At 42.3% G+C, this 26,326-nt stretch overlaps 1 protein-coding gene across 1 annotated transcript in view; it reads right to left on the minus strand.

Annotated features, from left to right (window-relative positions):
- The window catches only part of LOC121062985 (protein unc-13 homolog B-like), an 86,476-nt gene extending 60,230 nt beyond the window's left edge, over nucleotides 1–26,246 (minus strand). Inside the window, 8 exon segments of the mRNA XM_040543297.1 lie at nucleotides 185–348; nucleotides 2,431–2,546; nucleotides 3,324–3,493; nucleotides 18,634–18,775; nucleotides 19,065–19,292; nucleotides 25,293–25,512; nucleotides 26,000–26,074; nucleotides 26,205–26,246. Of these exon segments, the coding sequence (XP_040399231.1) occupies nucleotides 185–348; nucleotides 2,431–2,546; nucleotides 3,324–3,493; nucleotides 18,634–18,775; nucleotides 19,065–19,292; nucleotides 25,293–25,512; nucleotides 26,000–26,074; nucleotides 26,205–26,246 (1,157 nt within the window).
- Between the last annotated feature and the right edge of the window lie 80 nt (nucleotides 26,247–26,326).

Consider the following 26,326-nt stretch of genomic DNA (forward strand, 5'->3'; position numbering starts at 1 on the left):
AGACAATAATTTCTTGACTTTGAGGAAAACAGTGACTGAGATATGCAGTCACTTCCTGCTCACAGTAAGCCCCTTAAGGAGTAGCTGTTAATAGCATTCTATTACCAAGACATTTCATCTTAACAGTCACATCAATTAGATACAATGAATATCTGCACTAAAGACAACACCAAATGCATCTTACGTCATGGCCTGGTATATTGATTCAATGCCGTAACGCATTGCAAATTCATCCACAATCTCTTGAGCTGTCTCATCAAAATACACCTTCCAGGCATCATCTCCTTTGGCATCAGGGATCTTCACCACCCCATTCCCTTGCACATCTGTGAGATGGTGAAAGAGGTTCTGAAATACAAAACAGGAATGAAATTATATGCAAAGCTGCTGAAGCTGCCAAGTGAGTTTCATGACCAGCTTGGAATTGCCAAGAAGGAGGCACTAACACACATTTCTTTGCTCTCCTCCCTCTTTCCTTCTCCCTACCCACTATGTATTTTTGTGCTTTGACTTGCTTTTCTTCTCACACGCTCCCAGCTGAATTTTTCCCACACACATACCTACAACTTTAACCACCCGACATTGTGAATGATGCAGAGGAGTGCTTCAATACAGTGAAGTCAGACTAATTAGTTTCCTGAAACCTACACACTTCTGTCCTCAAAGGAATGACTTAATATGGACAAGCTATTTAAGCCAGCTGAGGTAACAGCCCTGTATCAGCATTGCAATTATTATTATACAGTGGAACATTCCAAATCTTTTTTTTCTAAAAACAAGGACATCCTTAAAATCACCATTAACAACTGGACACTTGCATTATTATTCATCATAACCTTTTACTTTATCTAACACTGGAAAGTCTTTCAAGCTATCATTGCTCTGCAGAAATTGCAATTCAGTTCAGTGGGTTTCTCAGTAATCCTTAAATTTATGTCACTTACAGATTTCATCAGCTTATCAGACAGCTGGCTCCCTAGTAGTAACGGATGCAAAAGTCTAATGATCTAATTAGGAGCTAGAAGACACTGCTTTACACTACTATTTTTCCTGATTAAATTATTCTAGCTGTAAATCACCTTCATTTTATGATGTACAAATGAAAGAAGGTGATACTTTAAAAGAGATATAATTGCAACAAAAGAGGGGAAGCAAGTGATCACACATCAGAAGGATAAAAATGAAATGGATTACCAAACAGAAGCAGTCATTGAATTAAAAAACAGCAAAAATTACATATTGAAGAACACAACACAGCCTACTAAAAGAAACTGATGTTCACTTAAGCTTAGTCTGTCTCTTTCCTGGTAAGGCCAAAAGACACTGCAGGGATCATCAAGCTCTTGTCTGGAAAAATATGTTGTTCCTGTAGCTGAACATTCATCCCTGTGACACATCCGTCTTCTTCTAATGTGAATTTGCTTAAACTTCACTAGACCTTGTGATATTCTTATTTATAAGGTGAAAGAGTCTATTGCTACTCTTCCCTATTCAGGCACTTAGAGACTAATCCTGTCACCTGCTTTCTCCTTGATAAATAGACTGGGCACCATGAATCCCTCAGACATTCACATAAGTCTTCTTTGAATTTCTCCCAACTTCTACAGCTCTGCCTGCCCGTCTTAGTCCATCTTGAGATAGATCAGTACCCAGCAACCACAGCTTATCTTCTGTTCCCTAAGAATTGCTCATAGCTACACACCAGTGGTACAAGGAATTTATACCAACAACTATCTGCACTGCTCAAAGGCCAGAGTCAAAACCCTATCCCAAACAGAATTTACTCAAAAATCAGCTAAGGTAGAAAATGTAACTTTTCATATTATAGCCCACTATGCATCACAGACCAACTGCCCAGGTGGAAACTGCAATGACGTAACTGCTCCTTGCTGCAACACAACACTGCTACACAAGCAGTTCTGTTCACAATGTTCAGAGACAAGTAGCAGTAAAAAACACAGCATCTACCGTGGAAATGCTGCATGTCTGGGATCCCAAAAGGAATGTGCTAAGTTTAATTCTGAAGCAGATCTGGGCTGGAGTTTGCCATTTCAGAAGGCTTTCTCTAAAGAAAGACACAGGTATAGTACATGCTGAACACATCAGTCAAGTAAATTCCGAAATTTCTTCATGTTAAACTAGTGGGGGCTCTGAGTTGGACCACCGTTTGATCTCTGCCTGACAGCAGCACAGCTGTGACAGTGGGACAGACTGAGCCAGCCAGCATTCAGCAGGGGGAGAACCTAAAGCCTTCCTGGCCTTCTGTACAAATGCAGGTCTGATGATTCAGTGAGTTTCCAGGCCTGTGGAGCAGGGAAAAGAAGGCTCACGTAGGGCAAGAAGGAACTTTCTAAGGAAATAGAGGTCAGAAAGTTTCTTCTTTGACAGAAAGGAGGAACATCATAATGACTGAGCTGAGCTGCTCCTTACCTCATGAAGGCAAGTGTACTGAATGTGATATGGAGCCACCTTCTCCTCGCCTTTGATCTCCACATTGATTTGCAGACAGATAGCCCCAGACACTGCAGACTTATCTGTTCTTTTCTCTAGAAGGAAAAAACATCAACAATTACATGCATTTTTCACATTCAGAGCACAGCCATCTTTGGGGTGACAACACTATAATAGAAACTGCTGAAAGCTCAGGCTGAATTTGTGATCAATATTACCATAGAGAAAACTTTGACTTTTTTATTTCAAAACATTAAAAACTAAGTAGATATCAGCAAAATGACTGACTTGATACACTCTCAATATGACACATCTAGCTAGAACCACATATACTTCTTTACACATAAGCCAGCCCTTCTGAGAGCATGTGCTATAGGGTCCCCGGGCTTTGATCCAGTCAGCTGAACTAGAACCACCAAGGAATGTACTGCAAACCTCTCTAGATTAAGACTCATATGACAGCAGGCAAGGGAGTTCAGTATATCACACACACCGCCAAAACGAGGTTTTACCAAGGCCACTTAGAAAATGCCAGTGTGTCAGGAAGATGTTGCTCAGATCCCTTTTCTAAGGATACAGCTGACTGATGTGAAATTTGTTCCTTACTTCCAGCCCTGCTCCAAGCATTCACCCATTCTACTTTCCAGTGCCTAACAAGAGAAAAAAGATCCCTGTTCTGACATGCTATACTCCTGTACTTCATTTTAACTGGGACAAAAGCCTTGCAGCTGCTCTGCAGCATCATTGTGCCCCTTAAAATAACCTAATCAAGTAGGCTTTTTTTTTTTTGTTCTTTCTTGCAATCTGCCCAGATAGTTCTCACATGTTCCCAAACTAATACATGACGTTTTCAGTCCCAAAGCTCCACTCACCAAGGTTGTACCACACATCCATTTCACCACTCAGTGTACGCACTTCAATGATTGTCTGTCCCAGGAAGTCATCTGACTCGCACTTCAGCCTCTGTTTGACACGAGACTTGATGTCGTCATCTTCATCCCACACTCGCACCTTGATCCGGTCAGAGGAATTATGGCACTCGCTGAGAACAAGACAAATATAATATCGAAGAGCTCATAATGTAGCTGACATTTCTACACTAAACACTTTACATTCCCCTTGACCTGCCTGCCTAACTACAGAGTAATGCATAAACAAGATATAAACAAACAATTACTTTATTTAAAAGCGTAGAATCTGATAGGAACCACACAATGTTTTTTTGGTGAACTCTAAATGCTCCTGTGACATGTTAGATCCTGCACTTCAGATGCAGAGGTGGTTTTACTCGGGTGGGTGGCCGAGCTCCACCACAACCGCTCTCTCGCTCCCACTCCTCAAAGAGGAAAGGGGAGAAAATACGATGAAAAGGGCTCAGGGATTGAGATAAGGACGAGGAGATCGCGCAGTAATTATCGTGACAGGCAAAACAGACTCAGCATAGAGAGATAGTAAGATTTATTACCTATTACTAACAAGCTAGAGAAGTGAGAAACAAAGGAAAGAAACCAAAAGCACCTTTCCCCCCATCCACCCTCTTCCACCTCCTCCCCCGAGTGGTGCAGGGGAACGGGGGAATGGGGGTTATGGTCAGTCTATAGCGCTTCTTCTCTGCCGCTCCTTCTCGGTCACTCTCATCCCTTGTGCTGTGGGGTCCCTCCCACGGGATGCAGTCCTTCCTGAACTGATCTGGCATGGGCTGCCCACAGGCAGCAGCTCTTCAAGAACTGCTCCAGATATGGGTCCGTACCACGGGGTCCATCCCTCAGGAGCAAACTGCTCCAACCTGGATCCCCCACGGGCAGCAGCTCCTGCCAGGTCACCTGCTCCTGCGTGGTCTCCTCTCCACGGGCTACAGGTCCGGCCCGGAATCTGCTCCAGTGGGGGTCCTCCACAGGCCGCAGTCTCCGTCAGTGCAGGTCCACCTGCTCCACCGTGGTCTCCTCCATGGGCTGCAGTGTGGAACCCTGCTCCACCGTGGTACTCCATGGGCTGCAGGGGGACAGCCTGCTTCAACATGGTCCTCACCACAGGCCACAGGGGACTTCTGCTCCGGCGCCTGGAGCACCTCTCCCCCTCCTTCTTCACTGACCTTGGTGCCTGCAATGCTGTTCGTCACTCCTCTCACTCTCCCAGCTGCTGTGTGGCGCAGCGTTTTTTTCCCCTGACTTAAATATGCTCTCTCAGAGGCGCAAAACAACATCACTTATTGGCTCAGCTCTGGTCAGCAGTGGGGCCCTTACCAAACATGGGGCAGCTTCTAGATCCTTCTCACAGAAGCCACCCCTATGGCACCCTGCTACCAAAACCTTACCATGTATACCCACTACAACACTGAAGGAGAGTACCCTGATCACAGCTACCAACTTCAAGACTTGCTAAGTGGCTGTGACTCCTCTGCTCTTCCTCACTCTCAGGAGCAACTCCCTGAACTGGGGAATTCTTTTCACTGTTGCTGTTTTTGCTGTGAAGTTTGCAAAAGCTGGATTATAGCTAGGCTGGTAAACTCAGCCTGCACACCCCCAAAAAAACACCGATAAGCATCCCATTGGTTTTTGATAGCGACAATTTCTCTGTCGTGTTAAGGGGTGTAGCTGATTAACTGTTACGGGTCCAGTTGGATTCAGGGTACTGAACTACCGCGGTCATGGATTCACCAGTAACGTATAACCGCCCTTACTCTAGTCGCATTCAATGAGAACTATCACAGCTAGGAACAATGGAACACAGGTTCTTTGGATTTCCAGCGATAGTTACTGTTTGCAAAAGCAAGCTAGCATGCATGAAATACACAGGTGCGCAGCCTGGAAATTAATGCGTTAGAAGGCACAAAGACTCTATAGAGATTTCTAAGTTTCTGCGGAGACACACAGTATAACCAAGTGTTCAAATCTCACCCAAAGGCATCCCAATGGGGGGGGGGGAAGAGAGGCTCAGCCCGTCGACTGATCCCAGAAGTCAGGAGGTCCTCGGGATGGCGTATTCCCTCGTGATGGTACATCCCCTGATGGTGGTATCTTCCCTAACGATAGTATCTTCCCCGACATCCCCTCTCTCTTAGGCCAATTTATATTATTTTCTATCTTTTAGGTGGAGCTTGAGTGACTCTAGTCAAGCATATCTTAGTTATGATTGGTGAAAAGTTTTCCCGTCTCCGTTTAAAGTAATAGGCTCCGAGAAATTCAGAGCGCATGCTCAGTGAGGGGTGGTCGCACCTTGGAGGCGGGTAGCTTTTGGGATAGAGGTGTGTTTTGGTGTTATAATGATATTATAATGAGAAAAAGTACACTAGAGTACAGCATTTGTCAAAACATGACAGGTTGTTGGCTCAGGGTAGCAAAAAGTGTGACTTATCGGTCTTGGTGTGCACAAGAACAATCGAGTCCCCACCTGGTCACAGAGCCTAGCCGTGGTGTCTCCACTCCACTCTACGCTCCGTACTGTTCCTTAGAGCCAGCACACCAGGTTCCCCCAGCGCGATAGCATCTAAGGTTGGAATCCTAGGGAACGCTCAGGTAATGCAGCATGTATGGACACGATCTCCGGTTCAGCTATTAGTGTTGAAGGCTACTTCTGTTTACACACATACAGTGTCTAGGACAGCATGGTCAAGGCCTATGACAAACACTTTTCATCATCTTTTTTAATAAAAAAGATAAATAGCCCAGGTGGAGGTATTCTCTTACTTCAGGATAGTCACAAAGCAGTAGTGTGTTAATGTACAGTACATTACATTATAATTAGATGATACAAACATTACCTGTGCGTGGGATGAAAGGGTGGGATACATTAGTTGCAAAGTTGGGTCAGAAAGAACTGGGAGGAACAGGAAATGGGTCAGAAGAGACCTGCTAAGCCCGGTCAATAGGATATGGCAGTGACTGGTATTTGCATGCTCCTTACCAAGAAATCATTTGGGATCTTATTGCCACTACTGTGATCCAGGACTGCTTAACAAACATCCATGCAGCTTCTAGTGATTTTTCCAGCAAAGAGGGATATCTGGGAATTACTATTGGGACAGTTAGTAGCAATTCTACGCAGCTTTGATCACTAGCAGTAAGCATCCTTGTTTACTTCCTTTTCTGTGCAATCAAAGCTGTGTTTAGAGATCAGAAGATAGAAGGTTCAGTGTTTCTCCCCTTCCTCCTCCTCAACTTCAAGGATGTCTTCCTTTGAAAAAAAACACGCAGCAAATGTTCACAAGCAGGGAATGCTTGGACTGCTGCTTTCTGTAGCTCTCTAATTTATCTGAGTGCATACCAGCAACACAGCATAAGCACATGAAAGAAATCCTCTGTTCCTGACACAGTACACTAATGTACGTCCTGGCAGTACCTTAGAGGTTCAGAAGGACATGGGTGCCTAAAAACACAGATTGGTACACATTGGCATTTACAAAGCACCAGCAAGTTAACTCCTGACTTCTTTAGACCTCACCTTCTGGCACTGCGGTTCTTTGTTACGACAGCTTTGATCTTATTATTCTCTGCTACCAATGGTCAAAAACTTGCTCTTTCCTTTAGGAAAACATTTACTGTTTAGACCTAAATCTACTTTAGGTTCCACATACATTGTTCCACACTCCCCGAGTGGCTATCATCCTTCACTTGGGCTGCAGCAGCATAACTCACTGCTAAGTGCCACAGGAAAATTTCAGTACCATTTGCTGAGCTACTGAAACTTCTACTTGTACTGGGTCTGGCTGGGATGTTAACTTTCCCTGCAGCAGCCCATACAGTGCTGTGCTCTGCACTTGTAGCTAGAACAGCAGTGGTATCACACCAGCGTTGTGTCTGCTGCTGAGCAGTGCTGGCACAGCATCAGGACTCTCTCTAACCCTCCTAGGGGGTGGGCAAAAATGTGAGAAAAGAAACATCACCAGGGCAGCTGACCTAAACCAACCAAAGGGATATTCCATACCATATGATGTCACACTCAGCAATAAAAGGTGGAAAAAGGAAGAAGAGGGGAGGGGTGGGCTCTCGTTGCGAAAACGTCTGTCCTCCTCCCAAACACCGGCTACGTGCATTGAGGCCCTGCTTCAAGGACGTGGTCAAGCATCACTTGTTTGTGGGAAGTAGAGAGTAATTTCTTTCCTCTACACTTCCACATAGCCTTTACTTGTTTTGTTGTGGTTTTTTTCCCCCTTTTCCCCGTTCCCTTCTCTTTCCCTTTAAATTGTTTAATTAATACTAATCTTTCCGTAATAATTATTTTTCCCTTTAATTAAATCATCCTTATCTCAACCTGTGAGTTGTTCTTTCCTTTACTTCTTCCCCTCCTCTTCTAAGGAGGGGGAGTGAGAGAGTGGTTGTGGTGGAGTTCAGCTGTCTAGCATGGTAAAACCACCACAGTCCTTTTTGGAGCCCAACGTGGGGCTCGAAGGGTTGAGATAACAGTAGAATTGATTAAAACGCTTACAACTAACACACGTACTTGCTAGTCACCATGTTCAATTTCCTGTTAATATTGGCTTGTTTGATCATGTGTCATGTAATCTGTGTCATGTTCTCCTTTCTCCTCTATATCCGATCTGAGAATGTGCTACAATCTGTGTTCCTTTTTTTTTATTTAATTCGCTGTGCTGCCAAGCACTGGCCTTGAGTTTAATCTGGCATTCAGGCTCTGCACTGTTATCACTTGGGTCTCATGGAAACTATCTTTTAGAGAATATTCAGAATTACACTGCCTTCCTCTCCTCATCTGGAAGTCAACTTATGAATAATATCAGGACCTCCTCCTTCTTTCACAGTGGGGTAATTACAACAGTTTCTGAGTATTTTGAACATCCATGTGTAACCCATATATTGCTATTTCTAATTCTGAATAACGGGTTTCCTCTTCTCTCTAAGGTTAATCAATTGTTTAGAAAGTTTACCCGGGAATTTGTCCCGAAACGGTCTGGTGGCAAGATATTGCTGCCCTGGTAGAAAACCTGGCTGTAAAAGTACTTCATGTAGATGCTCACATGCCCAAGAGTCACGCTACTGAAGAACATCAGAACAATGAAGAGGTGGATCGAGCTTCAAAAATTGAAGTGGCTCAGGTGGACCTGGACTGGGGACGTAAGGGTGAGCTGTTTGTAGCCTGATGGGCCCATGAAACATCAGGACATCTAGGGAGGGATGCCACATACAGATGGGCTCGTGATCGAGGGGTGGACCTGACCATTGAGGCCATCACACAGGTTACCCATGAGTGTGAGACCTGTGCTGCAATCAAGCGAGCCATGAAGGTAAAATCTCCCTGGAACAGGGGGAGGTGGCTAGGGTTTCAATATGGTGAGGCCTGGCAGATTGACTACATCGGACCACTCCCACAAACCCACCAAGGCAACCGGTACATACTCACCACGGTAGAAGCAACTACTGGGTGGCTGGAAACATACCCCGTAAACCAGGCCACGGCCCAAAACACAATCTTGGGCCTAGAAAGGCAAGTGCTGTGGCGACATGGTACTCCAGAGAGAATTGAGCTCGACAATGGGAGTCACTTCCGAAACAATTAGGACACCTCCTGGGCCAAGAGACATGGCATTGAGTGGGTGTATCACATCCCTTATCACCCACAAGCCTCTGGGAAGGTTGAGAGGTACAATGGACTGTTAAAGACTATGTTACGAGCATTGGGTATTGTTATGAGTATTGAGTATGGACATGGAAATATTGAGACATAAATCTACCAGAAGCCACTTGGCTAGTTAACAACAGGGGGTCTGACAGCTGTCCTGGTCCTGCTGAAACAAAACCCCTACACACTGTGGGAGGAGCTAAATAAATAAAGTGATGTCACACACAGCAATAAAAGGTGGAAAAAGGAAGAAGAGGGGAGGGGTGGGCTCTCGTTGCGAAAACATCTGTCCTCCCGAACACCGGCTACGTGCGTTGAGGCCCTGCTTCAAGGACGTGGTCAAGCATCGCTCATTTGTGGGAAGTAGAGAGTAATTTCTTTCCTCTGCACTTCCACACAGCTTTTATTTGTTTTGTTTTGTTGTGTTTTTTCCCCCTTTTCCCCTCCCTTTTCTTTCCCTTTAGTTAAATTGTTTAATTAATACTAATCTTTCCTTAATAATTATTTCTCCCTTTAATTAAATCATCCTTATCTCAACCCGTGAGTTGTTCTTTCCTTTACTTCTTCCCCTCCTCTTCTAAGGAGGGGGAGTGAGAGAGCAGTTGTGGTGTTCATCTGTCTAGCACGGTAAAACCACCACACGACTTTACCACACTTCTCTCTGTTGTTTTTAACAGATCGGTCAATTCATATTCCTCATGCTGTTCCCATGCCAGAGAGAGCGCCTTATTACTTGCTTACAGCAGCTGAAAGCCTTAGGCTGGTTGCTTACCTATAAAACATCTCCATCTAAGTCTGTAGGAAACAGTCTTTGCTTTCAGTGAAGGAAGACAGTTGCGTCAACACCAGTTCACCTTCTAGAGCACACCCCAAAACAGAACCACAAACATTGGCCTACTTGAGCTTAATTGATAACAAGCTTTCTAGCTAATAAAAATAGCTTCCCATTACTGATAGCATCACGGCTCCATAAGACTGTGGCTAACACATTCTGTTGCTAGAAACTTTCCCCTTCATTACTACAGGAGCTGGAAAATTTCTAAAGATGCCTACCCCACTTCTTGATACATTTTTGTGAAGAGTGGTTTTCTGACAATGTGTGTGTACACGTGTCTGCCCAGTCTGCCACAGCTGAGCTCCCACAGCTTTCCTAAGAGGATGCAAAGAAGAAACTCTTTGAGACCCTATCATAGGGAAGAAACTATCAAACGTGCTGATGCCCATTTCAGAGTGTGAGGGGCTGGAAACCAAGTTCTCTTTGTTGCATGACTCAGAAAATGACTATTTTTCTTTTATATCTACATTCTTCTGATGTTTGCAGTCATGCCATTTTATGTTTAAAAAGTTACTTTGATACTTCAAGGTATCAAAGAAACATTTTCAGGAAACAGCACACTAAATCTGCAAGAAAAAAATAAAATTGTGAATTTATTTCCATGAAGTTTTCCTACCTAAAGCCAGTGGTTGCAGGAGCAGTGGAACCAGGAGAGCCTGGTTCTGCTGACTTGCTCTCTATCCCACATTCTACCTCCAGCTCTTCTACCACATTCCCCCTTGGCCTACCCCAGCCTCAAACATATCCCCCTGTGCTGTCAGTGCTCTGACATCTTCCCATGCCCAGCTATCAACCGGGCTGAGGGGAAGCACACAAAGTTGTTGTTAATTCTGATGCACGCACACAGTGCCATGCTGACACACACACACTAATCAGTATATCAGTGGCTAAACAGAAAAGGCAACTCCTGAATTTACATTACAGTCTCCCATAATTAAGTTAATAATTTGTATCCCTCTAATTTAGCTCCAACTTCTAAGACTCACTTTCTACGGTTTTAATAGCTTTGAGACCTCTGCCTGTCTGTTTTAATAGCTTTGAGACCTCTGCCTGTCTGTGAAGGTTGGCCCAAACTGGCTCAGAAGCTGTCAGAGGTCTGGGACAGAGTAAGGCATGTGCATCCTGTCCTCCAAAAAAGCAGGCAGAAAGTAAAAGAAATGTCTAAAAATGACCCTAACATTTTCAAGTCAACAATTTGTACTCTGATGTGGAAAAAAAAACAAAACACAACAATGACATCTGTGCTGAATTGGTTAATCAGTTGTTGCAGGATTCTTACTTAACCTCCCACTGCTGGAATGCTAGAGGCACATGGCAACCCTCATGAGGGTGCAGCAACCTCGAAGGTTTGCAAGGATCTACCAGAAGACATACAAAGTATACACCCATAAAACTCTGTCCAGCAGTTTTCAAAACAAAGACACAAACAAAAGCAAACCACAATAAGGATAATAAGTTTAGAGCACAGAAAGTGTCAAAATGAAAAGCTCTGTCCTTCTGAAACCACTAATTTGTGTTGGAGAATCTACAGTCATGAAGAGAAAGAGTCTGGTAAATACAAAAAAAGGTTTTTGAATGCCCACTTGTGTCACATTGTAGTGGGTTTAAGTGGCAAGGTTTTGGTAGCAGGAGGACTGCAGGGGTGGCTTCTGTGACAAGAATCCATGTCAGATATTGTTATGACAGATATGTTGTTATCAGATATCTGTTGTTAACAGATATTGTTATAACAGATATGTTATCCCATGTCAGATAAGGACCAGTTTCATCCGGCTCCAAAGGGACCCGCCACTGTCCAGAGCTTAACCAATAAGTGATGTTGTTTGCACCTCTGGGAGAGCAGATTTAAGAAAGGGGAAAAAAACCCTGCTACAAAACAGCAGCTGTGAGAGTGAGGAGTGAGAACCGGCCCTGCAGCCCCCAAGGTCAGCGCAGCAGGAAGTGCTCCAGGCACGCAGCAGCAGTTCCCCTGCGGCCTGTGGAGAGGCCCCTGGTGGAGCAGGCTGTCCCCCTGCAGCCCATGGGTCCCACAGCAGAGCAGATCTCCACCCTGCAGCCCATGGAGGAGCCCCTGGTGGAGCAGGTGGATGTGGCCTGGAGGAGGCTGCGGCCCATGGAGAGCCCCTGCAGGAGCAGGCCCCGGGCCAGACCTGCAGCCCGTGGGGGACCCGTGCTGGAGCAGTTTGCTCCTGGGGGATGGACCCCGTGGTACGGACCCCTATGGGAGCAGTTCCTGAAGAGCTGCTGCGTATGGGAAGCCCACGCAGGATCAGTTCAGGAAGGACGGCATCCTGTGGGAGGGAACCCACGTGGAGCAGGGGCAAAGAGTGACTGTGAAGGAGCGGCGGAGATGAAGTGTTAGGGAGTGACCGCAGCCCCCATTCCCCCCTTCCCCTGTGCCACTCGGGGGGAGGATATGGAAGAGGGTGGATGGGGGGAAAGTGTTTTTAGTTTCTTTCCTTTGTTTCTCACTTCTCTAGCTTGTTAGTAATAGGCAATAAATTTTACTATCTCCCTACACTAAGTCTGTTTTGTCCATCATGATAATTGTTGAGCGATCTCCCTACCCTTATCTCAATCCTTGAGCCCTTTGCATCGTATTTTCTCTCCCTTTCCCTATGAGGAGGGGGAGCAAGAGAGCGGCTGAGATGGAGCTCAGCTGCCCACCTGAGTAAAACCACCACACACATCCACATGGATTTCTTTCCAATCAACTTCTCATCTCAAGAAAGGTGTTATCAGCATGTTAACCCTGCAGGATACACCCAGACCTCAGTTTCATTCCATTAATACTGCCTTTAGACATAGATTGTCTATCTCTAAAATGCACTGCATAGATTAGAGAGGTGAGAAGCCAACACAACCCTATCATTCAACACACCCATTTCACATGAAGATGTTTTCTTAAACTATGTTGTTTTTTCGTATTTTCTGCCTGAAGAACAGGAGAGCCCAGAGGCCCCAGTGCAATCGTGACTCTGCTGTGTGCTTGGTAACTTACAGAGAGGAAGACAGCCCCTGCTTTGTAGAGCTGACAGGCTAATAAAGATGAAAAGCAAGAAGCAGACATAGCAAGAACAAACGACTGAAGTGAGGGTGCAGAGGTATCAACAATATTTTGCAGATTTAAAAGTATGTCAAGTCAAGCCCAGATTTAAGTAGTTTCGTTGTGCATTGATATATATAAAAAAATATTTATGGTTCAAAGAGTCTAGTGAATATTTATACAGCCGTGGTCTATGAGCGGTTTCCCTTCTGCACAATCCCCCCCTCAAGAAGGGCCTGTAAAGTTTCACAGTCTGGTGCAGAGAATATTTTATGCAATGGTAGAGGACAGACAAAAAGGGCAGAGCAGCTTGCAGAAGTAGGGGATGAGAGTACAGGAGGTGGGAAAATGCACAGGACAGAAGAACAGATCAGCAGGACTTTAGGACCTGCAATCATTTTAGCTTCTGAGGAGCAAAGTGCTAAAAAAAAAAAAAAAAAGGCAAAATAATTTTCTGGAAAATCAGAACGAGTAGTTACAGTAATCAGTATGAGAAAGCCCAACAAAGAGTTGTAACAATATACACTTCAGGAAAAAAGTCTTTAGGAAAAGGTCTGGCTGAAAAAGCAGGAAGATTTGAGAGTGGTTCAAATGGAAGTGTCTAGAAATGTCAGCATCCAACTGGGAGGTCTGCTGTGGCCAGCCTCAATGGGAATAGATGACAGAACTTTGCAGGACAGATTAATTTTTAAATGATGCCAAGGCTCTTCAGTTATGGAGAAAAAAAGACAACAAAAATACACTGAAAGCAAAATCAGAGTGGTAAGAGAACAAGGCTAAAATCCTTAGCAGTTTATAAGTTAAGCACAACAGCACAAGAATATGCTGTGAGATCCAGCTGTTGCTGTTTAAGAACAAAGAAATGAATTTTCTGTTCTTAGTAGCATAAAGCTTGTTTCTTAGGGGAACAAGTACAATCGTTTTGCTGTTACCCAACGCTACAACACTGACTGCACAAATTAATCATGCGGCTCTCCTAACTACAAAGAGCAGATAAAGTGATTCCGAGCATTACATCCTTAGCTATATTAACTCAGTTTCTCAAAAGGCGCTTGCCATGAGGAATCAACTTTAATTCAAATATCAGTTTCACATTGGTCACTGAGCAGCAAAACAAGCAGGATGTCATCAGAGTGCCATTTTGAGCATCTGCAGTACCTAGAGAATAAAGAAAGCAAGACAACCAAATGGTCCCTGACATGCAATGAACAGAGGAGGCTGAGGATTTAGAGTTCCAGTGACATTTATAAACATGGTGGTCTCCAAAGGTAGAGACTGAAAAACAACACTGAAACAATCTCATATAACCACAGAGATTACTGAAAGATGCTGAGCTTGATAACAAGCTCAGCAGGTGAAAGGAAAATTGAGCAACCAAACAGAACCTTTTGGGTGACAACACAGTGATTAGCTATGCAATAGCACCATTCCCAAAGGATTAACAGGCATGTATGTCATCTGTGGCTCTGCATGTCCTAGTAAAATATTGGTTATCTGCTAGCAGGAGGCAACACATTTACTTTAACTGAGTTAGTCTTCTGTAGTAAAAGAACAAACATGCCTCTTGCAAACTGCCCACTGACAATGCAATCTGTTCCAGGCAATGATTTCACACCCACCATTAAGGCCTTGTGCACAGATATATTCAGACAATACAACTTCAAGGGGATTTTACTTTAAAATGAGGGAGTCATTTTGTTCCTAGGCCAAGAAACCTAGCAAAGCCCTGTTTGCATCCACTAACTTCTAGTGCTCATTATTCAAGACTGGGGTCCTTCCTAAAAAAAGCTGGTATTGACAAGAAACCTCTAGCTGAGCCCACAATTCTTCTTTTAAAATGGAACTCTTAAAACCTGTCTACCATTGTAACTTGTTCAAATGTATGCTCAGCTTCAGCCTTTACAAAAAGGGAGATTACCAGAAAGCCAATATTTTCTACCAATAGTCTAAATTATGTCTAAATGGAGAATTAAAATTTTGTTTTAATTGCAATGAAGATTGCAAAAATATCTTCCCTCTCATATTACTGGGCTGTTTCCTAGGGAAATGAGTGCTTTGAAAATTTCCTTTCAAAGGTTCTGTATTTCAACACACTTTGTGAAAAATTACCAGCTAGATAGAGAAGAGAGATCCAAATTAGCTACCATTCCTGGAAAGTCTGCAGCCACCTGGTTCTCATGCACCCATCAACCCAGACAACTCAGAACCAATTGAAGATAGGACATGCTGCCTTCTGTCCAGAGTTGAGGGCAAGAGAGGCTGAAGGCACAGAAAATAAGTCTACAGGGCAAATGAAGAATACCTATTAGCCTGTTCAACATAGCTATAAGGAAAGGGATCTGGGATTATAACAAAACAGGAATGGAATGTAAAGCCAAGGGAAGCACAATTCATTAGTGATTGCTGATAGAACTTTTTTTTTTTTTTTTTTTTTTTTTTTTTTTTGTATTGCAGCAATGTCTGGAGTCCCCTATCAAGCTTCATCCTGCCAGGCACCATATATGGGGAGTCTTTGCATCAAGCCTGCAACACTCTGAACTGAGCAAAAAGATCAGCTCCTTTTATTTTCATAGGTCTTCAAACTTCAATGAAAGACAAATTCTCTATAACATGTTTCCTAAAGGTAAGGATGAAAATATACAAAAAGATGATTTTCAGAAAGAAATAAGACACCTGCTTGGTGATGAACATGCTCCAAGAACTGGTCGTTAATCTAAGCAGAAGCCCAAGGGACATAGCCTAGTAATGACCTAAATAGTGCTTATAATGAAAACCCAAAGTCTTTTCAACCTTGTCTTTTCTAAAATACAGTTCTAAATCTGGACTTCCAAACTGAGTCAAAACTACCACAACATCTCCTTAAATATGTCTTTAAGTTAATACACTTTTCCATCCACCACTGTAAATAAGCACAGAGAAGCTATTTCAAATAGTTATTGCAACCTTAACATTTTTAAAACTTGTTTAAGCTGCTTTTAATAAACTTTACTGAGTCTGTAGAAATTATTGTATTGCTCAGCTGTATGCAATCTGCCTCAGCTTACGTCATGGATTACAATAGCACTATGACAACTGATACACACAGGTTTTTGATTCCATATCCAACCTTTGAAAAGATGGTGGAATTGTGATCCTGTCCTGGTTTCAGTTAGGACAGAGTTAATTTTCCTCCTAGTAGCTGGCAGGGTGCTATGTTTTGGATTAGAATGAGAAGAGCGCTGATAACATGCTGATGTTTTAATTGTTGTAGAGCAGTGCTTACACCAAACCAAGGACTTTTCAGCCTCTCTCTGTCCTGCTAGCGAGCAGGCTAGGGATGCAGCAGGAGCTGGGAGGGGACAGACCCAGGACAGCTGACCCAAACTGGCCAAAGGGGTATTCCATACCATCTGACATCATGCTGAACAATATATAGGGGTGGCTAGCCGGGGTGGAGGGGGGGCCGGCTGCTCGGGGATAGGCTGGGCATCGGTCAACGGGTGGTGAGCAATTGCATTGTGCATCACTTATTTCGTACACATTATTACTATTAATACTATTATTATTATTATTATTGTTGTTATTCTTTTCCCTGTCTTAATAAACTGTCTTTATCTCAACTCACAGACTTCACTTTCCCGTTTCTCTCCCCCATCCCGGAGAGGGAGGGGGGAGGGTGAGCGAACGGCTGTGTGGTGGTTGACTGCCAGCCGGGCTAAACCACAACAGATCCCATAAAAGGCACTGGGCACCTAATGAACACCAGCTACAAACAAGTCTGTCCAACAAGCCAAGCAGTAGAGGAACAGCAATTACTAACCTATACATTACTGACCTGACCTCTCTCTACTCGTGTACCTTGCACCCATTGAAATATTTTAGCATTCTGAACATTAAACTTTTCATATTAAAAGCCTACCTAGCAGCAGACATAACTACCAGAACACCTTTCTCCCACTGTAACAAATTAACTTTACTCTAAAAAATAAACACATGCACCCTCAACCCTCAAAACTGAGCACCTCAATTGTCCTGGCAATCTCTTGTAAAAAAGCTTGGTAAGTAATGGGTATTGTTGTCATGCATATGTGGATTTAACTTTCCATTGGATTATGGAGGGTAGAAGATTCCAGCAATTTTAAGAGTAGTAAGCTCTAAAAAAAATGAACCATACATGCAAAAGAAAAAAAAAAAAAGGCATGTAAAAATACTGGCACTGCACACTCTTCCAAATGACTCTCCTCATGCAGCATATGTTGAGCTTTGACATCAACCAATAAAACAACACATGGATGCCAGTACTGAGTGATCTCCTGCATTTGATCTGGATACAGTCATCATTTCATTTACCTCTTCCTGCTATTCCAAGGCAATTAAAACCACCACCTAGACATAGATAAGATTCAAAGTAGCATCAACTCTAATGCCCAATAGCATATTATCTGCTGAATCATAGACACAGATAAAATCTAAACAGCAGCACTGTTAAAACTGTGACATTTATCACGTTGTGCTATCTATCTATAAACATAGCATTGTTGAAGCTCCTAAACTTAGAAGGGAACACACTGCAAATACCATGATAACTACTTGGCATGGTAAATCAAGGTCCTTAAAGCTCCCACATAGACTTACTGCTATTGTGACTAGAGTTAACCAAACGACATCTAAGCATACTTACTACTTACCAAGAGGTTCTATTACTTTGGATTAATGTAAGAATAAACTTAATAAACTTAATAAATAAATAAAAGCCCAGGAGCTTACTCTCTCAAAATAGAGCTGAGATTTTTATGATGTTAATGAGGAGCTCAAAACTACTTTAAAATATTTTTGTTTGGACTGTGCATTGTAAAGACAAAGCTGGATTGATATAAGCTTGATTTTAATATACAATTTCAGCTTGCAGAGAGCTCACTTCAATCAGTTTAGGGAAAAACAAGGAGGGGAAAAAAGAGAAGAGAGGGAAGGTATAAAGGAAGAGCTTACACATTGAAGGAAATAAAGATGTCTTGGGTTGAAAGAGATCATCCAGAATCCTCAGAAACTACTTACCTGGTAGATTTCACATCTCCCTTTTGTGTTGTATTGCGTTCAATGATAAATTGAGGGTAGTGTTTACTTATTCAATAAAAGCAGGATGGAATAGTACATTCTTCAGTCTTCTGAGCATATTTGATACCTAAAAAAATGTGCCTGCAGTCTTTCTTTTCAATTCAGACATGGATACATTGCTCATCTTGAAAGCAGATAATCACTCAAGTTATTGTTACATTGATGTTCCTGAACTAAAGGGAGAGACTGGTAGTGTTGCAGACAAGTGACAAATAGTTACCTTTAACCTTTGTTGGTCAAACACCAATAGTAAGTCACAGCAGTAGGTCACAGAAAGTTTGCTCAGCCTTTTATACAAACTTCACTTTTATATTCCAAAGAATTTTGAAAGTACTTCTATTATACAGGAACAAAAGTCACCAACTTAAAGATTTTCCTTTCTTTATCTTTCTCTAGAAACATCAATATAAGAATGCTCACAGAGCAGACAATTACACAAGTAAGAAAGATGAAGTGGACAAGTGTGCACTACGCACATTGTTACAGACAGGCACACAATGCCAAGCAGAAGTGAAACCTTCATACGTTACAGGCAGTGTGGGATTGCATACTGACAAAGATGGCATAACTGTCAAAGTAAAGATCATACAAACAGGCAAAACGGGTAAGAAAGAGTCCTTGTAAGAGTACTTACAAATAAAACTTCTCTTCCCAAACAGGGTTCAGATTCCCAAAAATTGTTTTTGTCCTCTTCTTTGTTTTATCAACTTGAACAGTTACATATGGATCGCCGGAACCAGTCTTGTCTTTGGCTTGCAGACCCTGAGCACACATCACTGGAAGGAAAAAAGAAGAGTTATCACTACTCGCCAATAATACTGTGTTCACACACCACATGAAGCAGCAAATCAGCCTGGCCAAAAAAAGAGGAATATCACTCATGAGAGTTCTTCTGATGAGCCTCAGCTCATGGTACATTACAACACCTGGGGCAAGAGCATCTCCACCTGCTACCTGTACACTGAGCAGAGAGAGGGAAGCCTGCTCTCTCTAGCTTCACACCAACTCTTCCTTATCTTAGGGCCCCAAGCAAGAATGAGGGAACCTGTGCCTCCCTTCACTCACCTGTGATTGTGATCTTTGCTGACTATTTTGAGGTGCCATCAAGAACGCTCTGCTTCACCGTCTTCATCTGCTGTGCATGTGTCAATTTGCTCTCACAGAACACATCTCTGATCAAGTCAAAGATCTCTGGCTTGTTTCGCTCATGGATTTTCATGCAATCCCTCATGGCCATGATAAAATTCTGGGTTCGGTCTTCAGCTCCATGCTTTGAGCTCTTCTCTGCTGCTCCTGTGCATCAGGAAGTAAACAATGCTCATCAGAAACAGGCAAACACACCAAGTCATGCTTCATTGAATAGGAATGGTAGGATCAAAGCCATGAGTTACCCTCCACATGATGCCTCTTGCTATTGATCTTTACAGTGAGACCCTCCTCCATTTCAACATACATGCAGAAAAACTTGGACCACATAGAGCTGGGAGGGGATAATGGAAGGGGAATGCCCAGACTCTTCTATAATCTGGGACAAGACTGTTCTCCTGAGAACAGGCTCAAATCAACACCATTGCAGTTGAGAAAGATCCAGAAATGAAGTTTACCATAATAGCAGACATCAGCATGCCCCCTCTTCTCATCATCTTGCTTTAACAAAGGCCTCTGGTCACTTGCATACCTCTTACAAAATTTAAAAGCTCATTTAATTACGAGATAAGAATGCTCCCACAGTCAACTATTCCCTATTCAATTCTGACAGCCACATTTGCTGTCAGAACTCAACCACAGACTGTTGTGTCAGATGTGAGGAATGAGTTAATAAAACCACTGACATGAGCTAACAGGACAGACAAACCAGGGTGTGAAATGAAATACAGGAATCTGAGACTACACACGGTCTTTCTACATGCAGTCTGCATTTAACGGATTTCAAGTTACGACCTTAAATCAGATATGGTTAAACCAAGACAGAAGTCCTGTGAACACATTCAGACATTATTTCAGTTTAGTTTAATATGCTTTTGCATGCTTGTTTTTTCTCAGATACCTTATATTAAGCCTTGTCCTAGAAAAATGACCTTCACCAGCTGTTCACCAAATACTGAATTACCTTAAAAATGTGTTAAAACAGGTGCAAGTCTGTGCAAAGGCAGCCATCAATCACAAAGATACCCCAAATTGTTTTCCTCTGGAACAAGTGCACAAATATATCTGGAGCACCTTAACACAAGACTTTATTATTTTGCATACTAAGAGAGTTTCAGCAGTTAGTGACCAAACAGGAACAAACTTCTGTGAATGCACCCTCATAAAGGACCCCCAGCAGTACAACATAACAGGGAACCTTGTTAGCAGGCTCAACAACATGCCCAGTGACTAACATTGCCTAAAGACAGCAATTTCTAGGACCTTCAATCTAATACATTTTACCGTTACTAAATTCACTTCAATAAAGAAACAAAACTCAATTATAACTTCCACCATCCAAACTGAAAAGAATAAAAACACAGTTTGGAACAGACTGTGACCACTGAAGTTTCAGAAATTCATTAAGAACACTGCATACCAAGGTACCCTATTAAAGACCTGGGTATAAAACAAGCCATAACTTTGCATTACCTGATAATTATTTTTTTCATTTTATTTGCTAGAGGCTTGATGTTCAGTATTCCATTTAGTACAATAAAATTTATCTGAGAAAAGGCCCCAGAGTTTCCTATTGTTGGCTTAAGATGAAATGAAATCAAAATACTGGAATTAATTATGTAGTCCCCGCTGTCTTCACTCACCAGTGATGAAGAACTACCACTACCCAAAGCGATGCCTGTATCAGACAATCATCCAGCTGTAGACCCAACACTTATTAAAGGAATATGAAATTGAAATTATACCAGGGGCTATACTTTGAACTTCAGATAAGAAATGCTATTCAGCATTAACAGAACTAGGTCTTTTAGGGATGGAGGTGGACTCTATATTGTATACATAGAGCTACAGAAACTGTAAGAGGCCAAGCTGAAAAAGTTGCTTTTCCTATGAGGAATTCTGAAATCTGTAACAATACAAAGAAAGGGCAGGACAGGGTTTGTTTCTGACCTGATCTTATGGTAATGAAGAACCAAACTCAAACATTAAGGGCTAGTGTCATACATGAGTGAGTGCTCTATTTCAGAAACATTTTCCAAAGAAATTATTAGCCAGGCATCTTGCAAACATAAATGTTTCACTGCTGATAACACAGATGGGACCAGAGGTACTGCAATTTTGGAGTGGCATGGTCTGCATCATTGCCTTAATGGCAAGCACACCAGAAGCATTGAATAGGCTTTTGACGGCAAACATAGAAAAATGGAAGAGTCCTAGCTAAAAACATATTTCACATCCCCACCACCTCCAGAGACCTTGAATAGTGGGGCCATTCACCAAGACTTGCTTCAGGTCTAGCAGCTGCCCGTGGCATCCTGAATTGCAGGAGATGCCAGCCATGCCACACAGACCCCTAGACAGCCCTCTTTCATCACCTCTAAGGCTTGGCTCTGCTTCCTGACTTTCAGAGGTAACTGCCCGTAAACATGCTGCTCCTCCACTCTGCCCAGATGATTGCCCAGGAAAAAAGGCTCCATTATTCCTTCACAGGAAAGATGTTTGTCTCCCTGCAGGGGTTACACATGAACTGCAGTGCAAAATCCAGAATCAGATACTGTGTTTAACTATACAGACTAACAGAGTAAAGAACAGACAAACCCTCTGTCACAACAATATACCAATTCTTAATTTTGACATTTTCTTGTTGGTACAAAACCACCATGGCTTCCACAATAACTATCAGAGGATTAATTACATATAACATATTTGATATAAACCCAATGCATGTCACTATATTGGAAGGTCACCAGTGCTTCTCCTGCAGCTGGACTTGGGTCAAAAAAGTTTAGGCCAGTGGTGCAGCTTTTCAAGTAGTTCTGTAAATGGCAATAGAAAGGCAAGGGACTACACAAGTACTGTGTATAGACATGTATAGTACCATATAAATGGTACTGGGCTTTCCTTATCTCTTCCTCCCTAGGAATGAATCACAAGTCAATTTATAACTGAAAACAGAAAGCAAGTAAGACTATATTGGGACTGGTATTGATACAGCTATTAGTAAACTGCCAGTGCTGTTATCTCATGCTTTAGGAGGAAAAAGTCAAGAAAGCAACACTGGCAGGATAGAAGACAGCTGTTCAGTAGGCGGATAATGCTTAGAAATTATATATTCATGAAACTTAAAATAGATATTCGAGTTTCAAATAAAGGTACCCTTCTTCCTTCTGTACAAATATTTTTCCTGCACAGGATTCTGGAAGCAAACAAGCATTCATCACCATGGTGCCTGATCATCATTCAACACCAAAGCCAAGATGATTATCACAAGAGTGACTTATTGGTCTCCCTAACAGTCCACAGAGCCCAGTCTCTGGAATCCCAGTCTCTGGCTCCCACAGAGCCAGTCTCTGGAATGCAATCTGTTCAGAGTGCAACACAGAACTTTCTCATCCAAAACCCAACAAACATGCCAGACTTCCAGTTCTGAGTCAAAAAGTGCTGAACAATTCCAGTGGTGAACCAAAGCCCCAGGAGACAAAACAGTACCAAGCAGGGCATTCAGCACTGCAGTCCTCATAGCTTATGTGAGGTTCTCCAGGTTTTTTGTTCCAGTACACCATAAAACAGCAGTAATATGGCTAATCATACTCACAACACAGATTTCATGTTCAATAGAAGTTTGAAGCTTGAGATCTCAATTCCTCATTTTCAAGATCTCCAAAGAACCAGATTTTGATATCCCAGGGCAATTTCTTTCCTCAAGTTTAACTGTAATCTATTGAGGACTTAGATTAGCATCACTACTGGGAAACAAGACATACACTTGCAGAAGCAGAATACTAAGGCTTTCCAAATGCTAGTCCAGAACTGTGCAGCTCCCTTTTGTCAGTATCTCACTAGTGTAACGTCCTTCCCTTCCACCCTCTTCATAATTCTGCCTACTTCTCTGCATCCATTTCTCTGCATCCTACACATCCATCCTCAGCCATCATAAGGCTTCCTTTGATATCAACATTTCCCAACTGGTTGTATTTCAGTTAGTACTATACTGGTACTCAGGGCAAGAGATAAAAGCCCCCTTTTTCCAAAAGCTTTACATGCTATGAGGATTAAAAAAAACAAAAACAAACAAACAAACAAAAAAAACCACTCTCCATCCATTTCCAGCCAAGCAAGAAAGGAAGTGTATCCATGCAGCAGAGACCTCCAGTAATTCCAAGAACAGGTGAAGGATAAAGAGAGAGCATCTTAGGAGCTCTTCATTGCATGTCTTACACCCCTGCCTTGGACTCCATCACATCCCTTTAGAAAGATGATTTTGGGACAGACCCAGTATGGCTATTCTTAGGTTCCTGAAATAGCATTATTCCTGTCCTCATGTTCCACACTGCCAAGCCTCTCTTTTGAAAGATGAACAAGCAAACTCATATCATCCTCTCTCAAGACATTCACACACATTTTCTCCATTACAATTGAACTCTGCTCAGTACCCATCCCAGCCTGAAGTCCTCCTTCTTGCACATGGATTGCCACAGCTGCCCTCTGCAGGAATACTTTTCCTCTTTGTCATTAGTTAAACTTAGTTTTCCTTCTATTGTTTTTGACTTCATTACTTCTCCTCTGTACAGCTTTGTGCCTATTTCCTCACTGCTGCTCATGCAAGCCTAATTTTCCTGTGCTATCAATAACATTTTCCCATACTGAGATATCATGACTCCATTATGACACTGCAACATCTTGGTGTGCATCTGAATTAAGCCTATGTTTAAACACACATCAACAGCTTTTCATCTCAAATGCTGAAAATCACCAGTTAGCATATGGTTCTGGTGAACTCTACAAACTTATCATAGATCATCAGTCCTAAATATAACTAATTTAAAACTCTGCACACATCAAAAATACAAGCAGCAGCAATGTCCATGTAAGGTGTCATGATAAGCTGTAAGAAAACAAGTGACCTATGATTCTTTAGTATCCCTTGCTGGATCATCCAGTCTGGCTTTCCCAAATAACTGGAGTCTGAGATAGGTACAGGATTTGACTCCCTATGCTCCTATAATTACTGACATGGATTTCCAATAAGCTGGTTTCTACTTCACAAACTTCTGATTCCTTCTGATTTCAAGCTGGAACACCAAGAAAATCAAGAGTGAACAGAAGCAGCCCCACCTTCCTACTCAAGATTTAACACTTACACAGTGGAAACTTCTATTCCATTTAGGCTAAGATATTTTGCTCTCAAGCAGGAATATAAATTTGAGACCAAATCAAGAAACTGTTTTAGGAGCAAATAAAAATAATTTGACCAATCCAGATGCCTAAAATCATACTTTTTCTCTCTCTCTTTTTTTTTTTTTTAGGAAAAAAAAGAGAAAAATCAAATCATTTTAAGCTTCTCCATTGTATGTGCAAGGTCTCTTTTACTATGCAAATTATTAGCTCTGCTTTCTTTGAAGAGAGGGCTCAGTTTTTGAACACTGCAGAAAAACAAAAACAGAACTGCTAGTAGTAAGATGAGATACTGCCCATACACTTAAATAATACCTTCCTATCTGACTCATCATCCGACCTCATTCAGACTCAGGTCTCTATAGCAACTCAGCCACAGGGCACTCCTATTCAAATGACAACGTTTTGACAACCTGCACTTGGTACAGAGAATCCTGGCTAAGTCCACGGATGGTATTCCCTAAGCAGGAACCCACTGTTGCACTGCTTAAAATCCAGTAAAACAGGCTGAAGGTTTAAATAAAACCTGACTAGGATACCAGGGCAGGATGGACAGAACAAAAATCAGAATATCCAGCTTTGTAGACTATTCACCCACCCTGCTGCCTCTCTTCTGTGCAGGAAATGCTAGCAAACACACCACCTGAGCTGACACAGAGAGAGATTAAACACATTACACATGTTAAAACAAACAAAATATATATGTGAAAGAGTCAATTACTAAACCTTCCTTTAAAGCACACAAAGTACAATATTGCAAAGAAGTTCTCCTGCATCAGCAGCATCCACAGGGTGATGGGTGCAGGCTTAGCCTAATGGCACCTTTTCTGAAAATACAGTCATTTTAACAAATACATCTTCACTAATCACTGAGCTATCACCTTTATATTTCGGAAAGCTCTTGTAACACTTCTTGAACAGCCACACTCCACTGTACCTCTTGGAACAGAAAACAGCAAAACCGCTACTCACTTTGTAAGCAGTCAGCGTTGAGCAAGTCTTGGCACTTCTCATGGCATTTGACTCCACATTCAGTGCAGCGCATTCCCTGCCATGCAATACCCCATAACAGCCCCTCACATTCATAGCAGTAGGTAGGAGTTGTGGCTGTCCACACTTCAAAGTTGTGTGGGGTTGTACAAGAGAGAGGGTAAATTAAGGCTTGCAAGGTCTTCTTATAGACATGAGATTTCTGAAAGACAAGAACACACATAAACCAACAGCCAGGAAGATGACTGAACCTGTTTTTGCTAGTTAACACATGGAAAAGGCATGAACAGTGCAGTTTATCTACACATTTGAAGCAGCCAAATTTATCCAAATTCTACAAGTGGCAGTAGAGAACACACTTTCAAAAATGTTTCTCCAGACATTTAAAAGAAAGTGGAAGAGATGGAAGAAATTAAAGTTTGTGGATGAGGGATACTTTACATAAAGCAAGTTTCTCACACTGTCTCCCATAGTAGATAGCACAGAAGGAAATAAGTTTGTATTTTTCAGGATCATATCTAACATATTAAATGTTATTTTTTACGTTTGGTTTCTGTAAACAAATGATACAAGAAGCTTTGCATCTATACTTCTAGACATCTGTGAAGCTGGCTCTGCATCCCAGAGAGCCAAACTCCCCTAATTTGCTTACTGAGAGTTAACATGAGCCAAGCAACCCTCCCACTTACCAGCTCTTCATCTTTGAGAGATGTTCTAGTGGCCATTGCTGAGGTAATTCCAGCTTTCCGGGACTGAACCAGTGACTAGAAGGAAGAAAATTTGTTATTCACTACCAATGTTCAGAAACGCACTGGTACTACACCCCCAGAGATGTGAGCAAAGGCACTCTGTCATGCCAGATACCAAGCCAGCAGTCTACTACATTCAAGTTACTTTCTTAAATGGCAGTTCACATCTCAAAAGAGTCAAATGCATACTCTGGGAGGTCTCCAACTAGTTCTCATCTGCCCACAGCCAGTCTCAAATTTTTGTTTCTCTGGTAATAATGGTAACTG

Source organism: Cygnus olor, assembly GCF_009769625.2.
Source record: "Cygnus olor isolate bCygOlo1 chromosome W unlocalized genomic scaffold, bCygOlo1.pri.v2 SUPER_W6, whole genome shotgun sequence".
Taxonomy (NCBI): Eukaryota; Metazoa; Chordata; class Aves; order Anseriformes; family Anatidae; genus Cygnus; species Cygnus olor.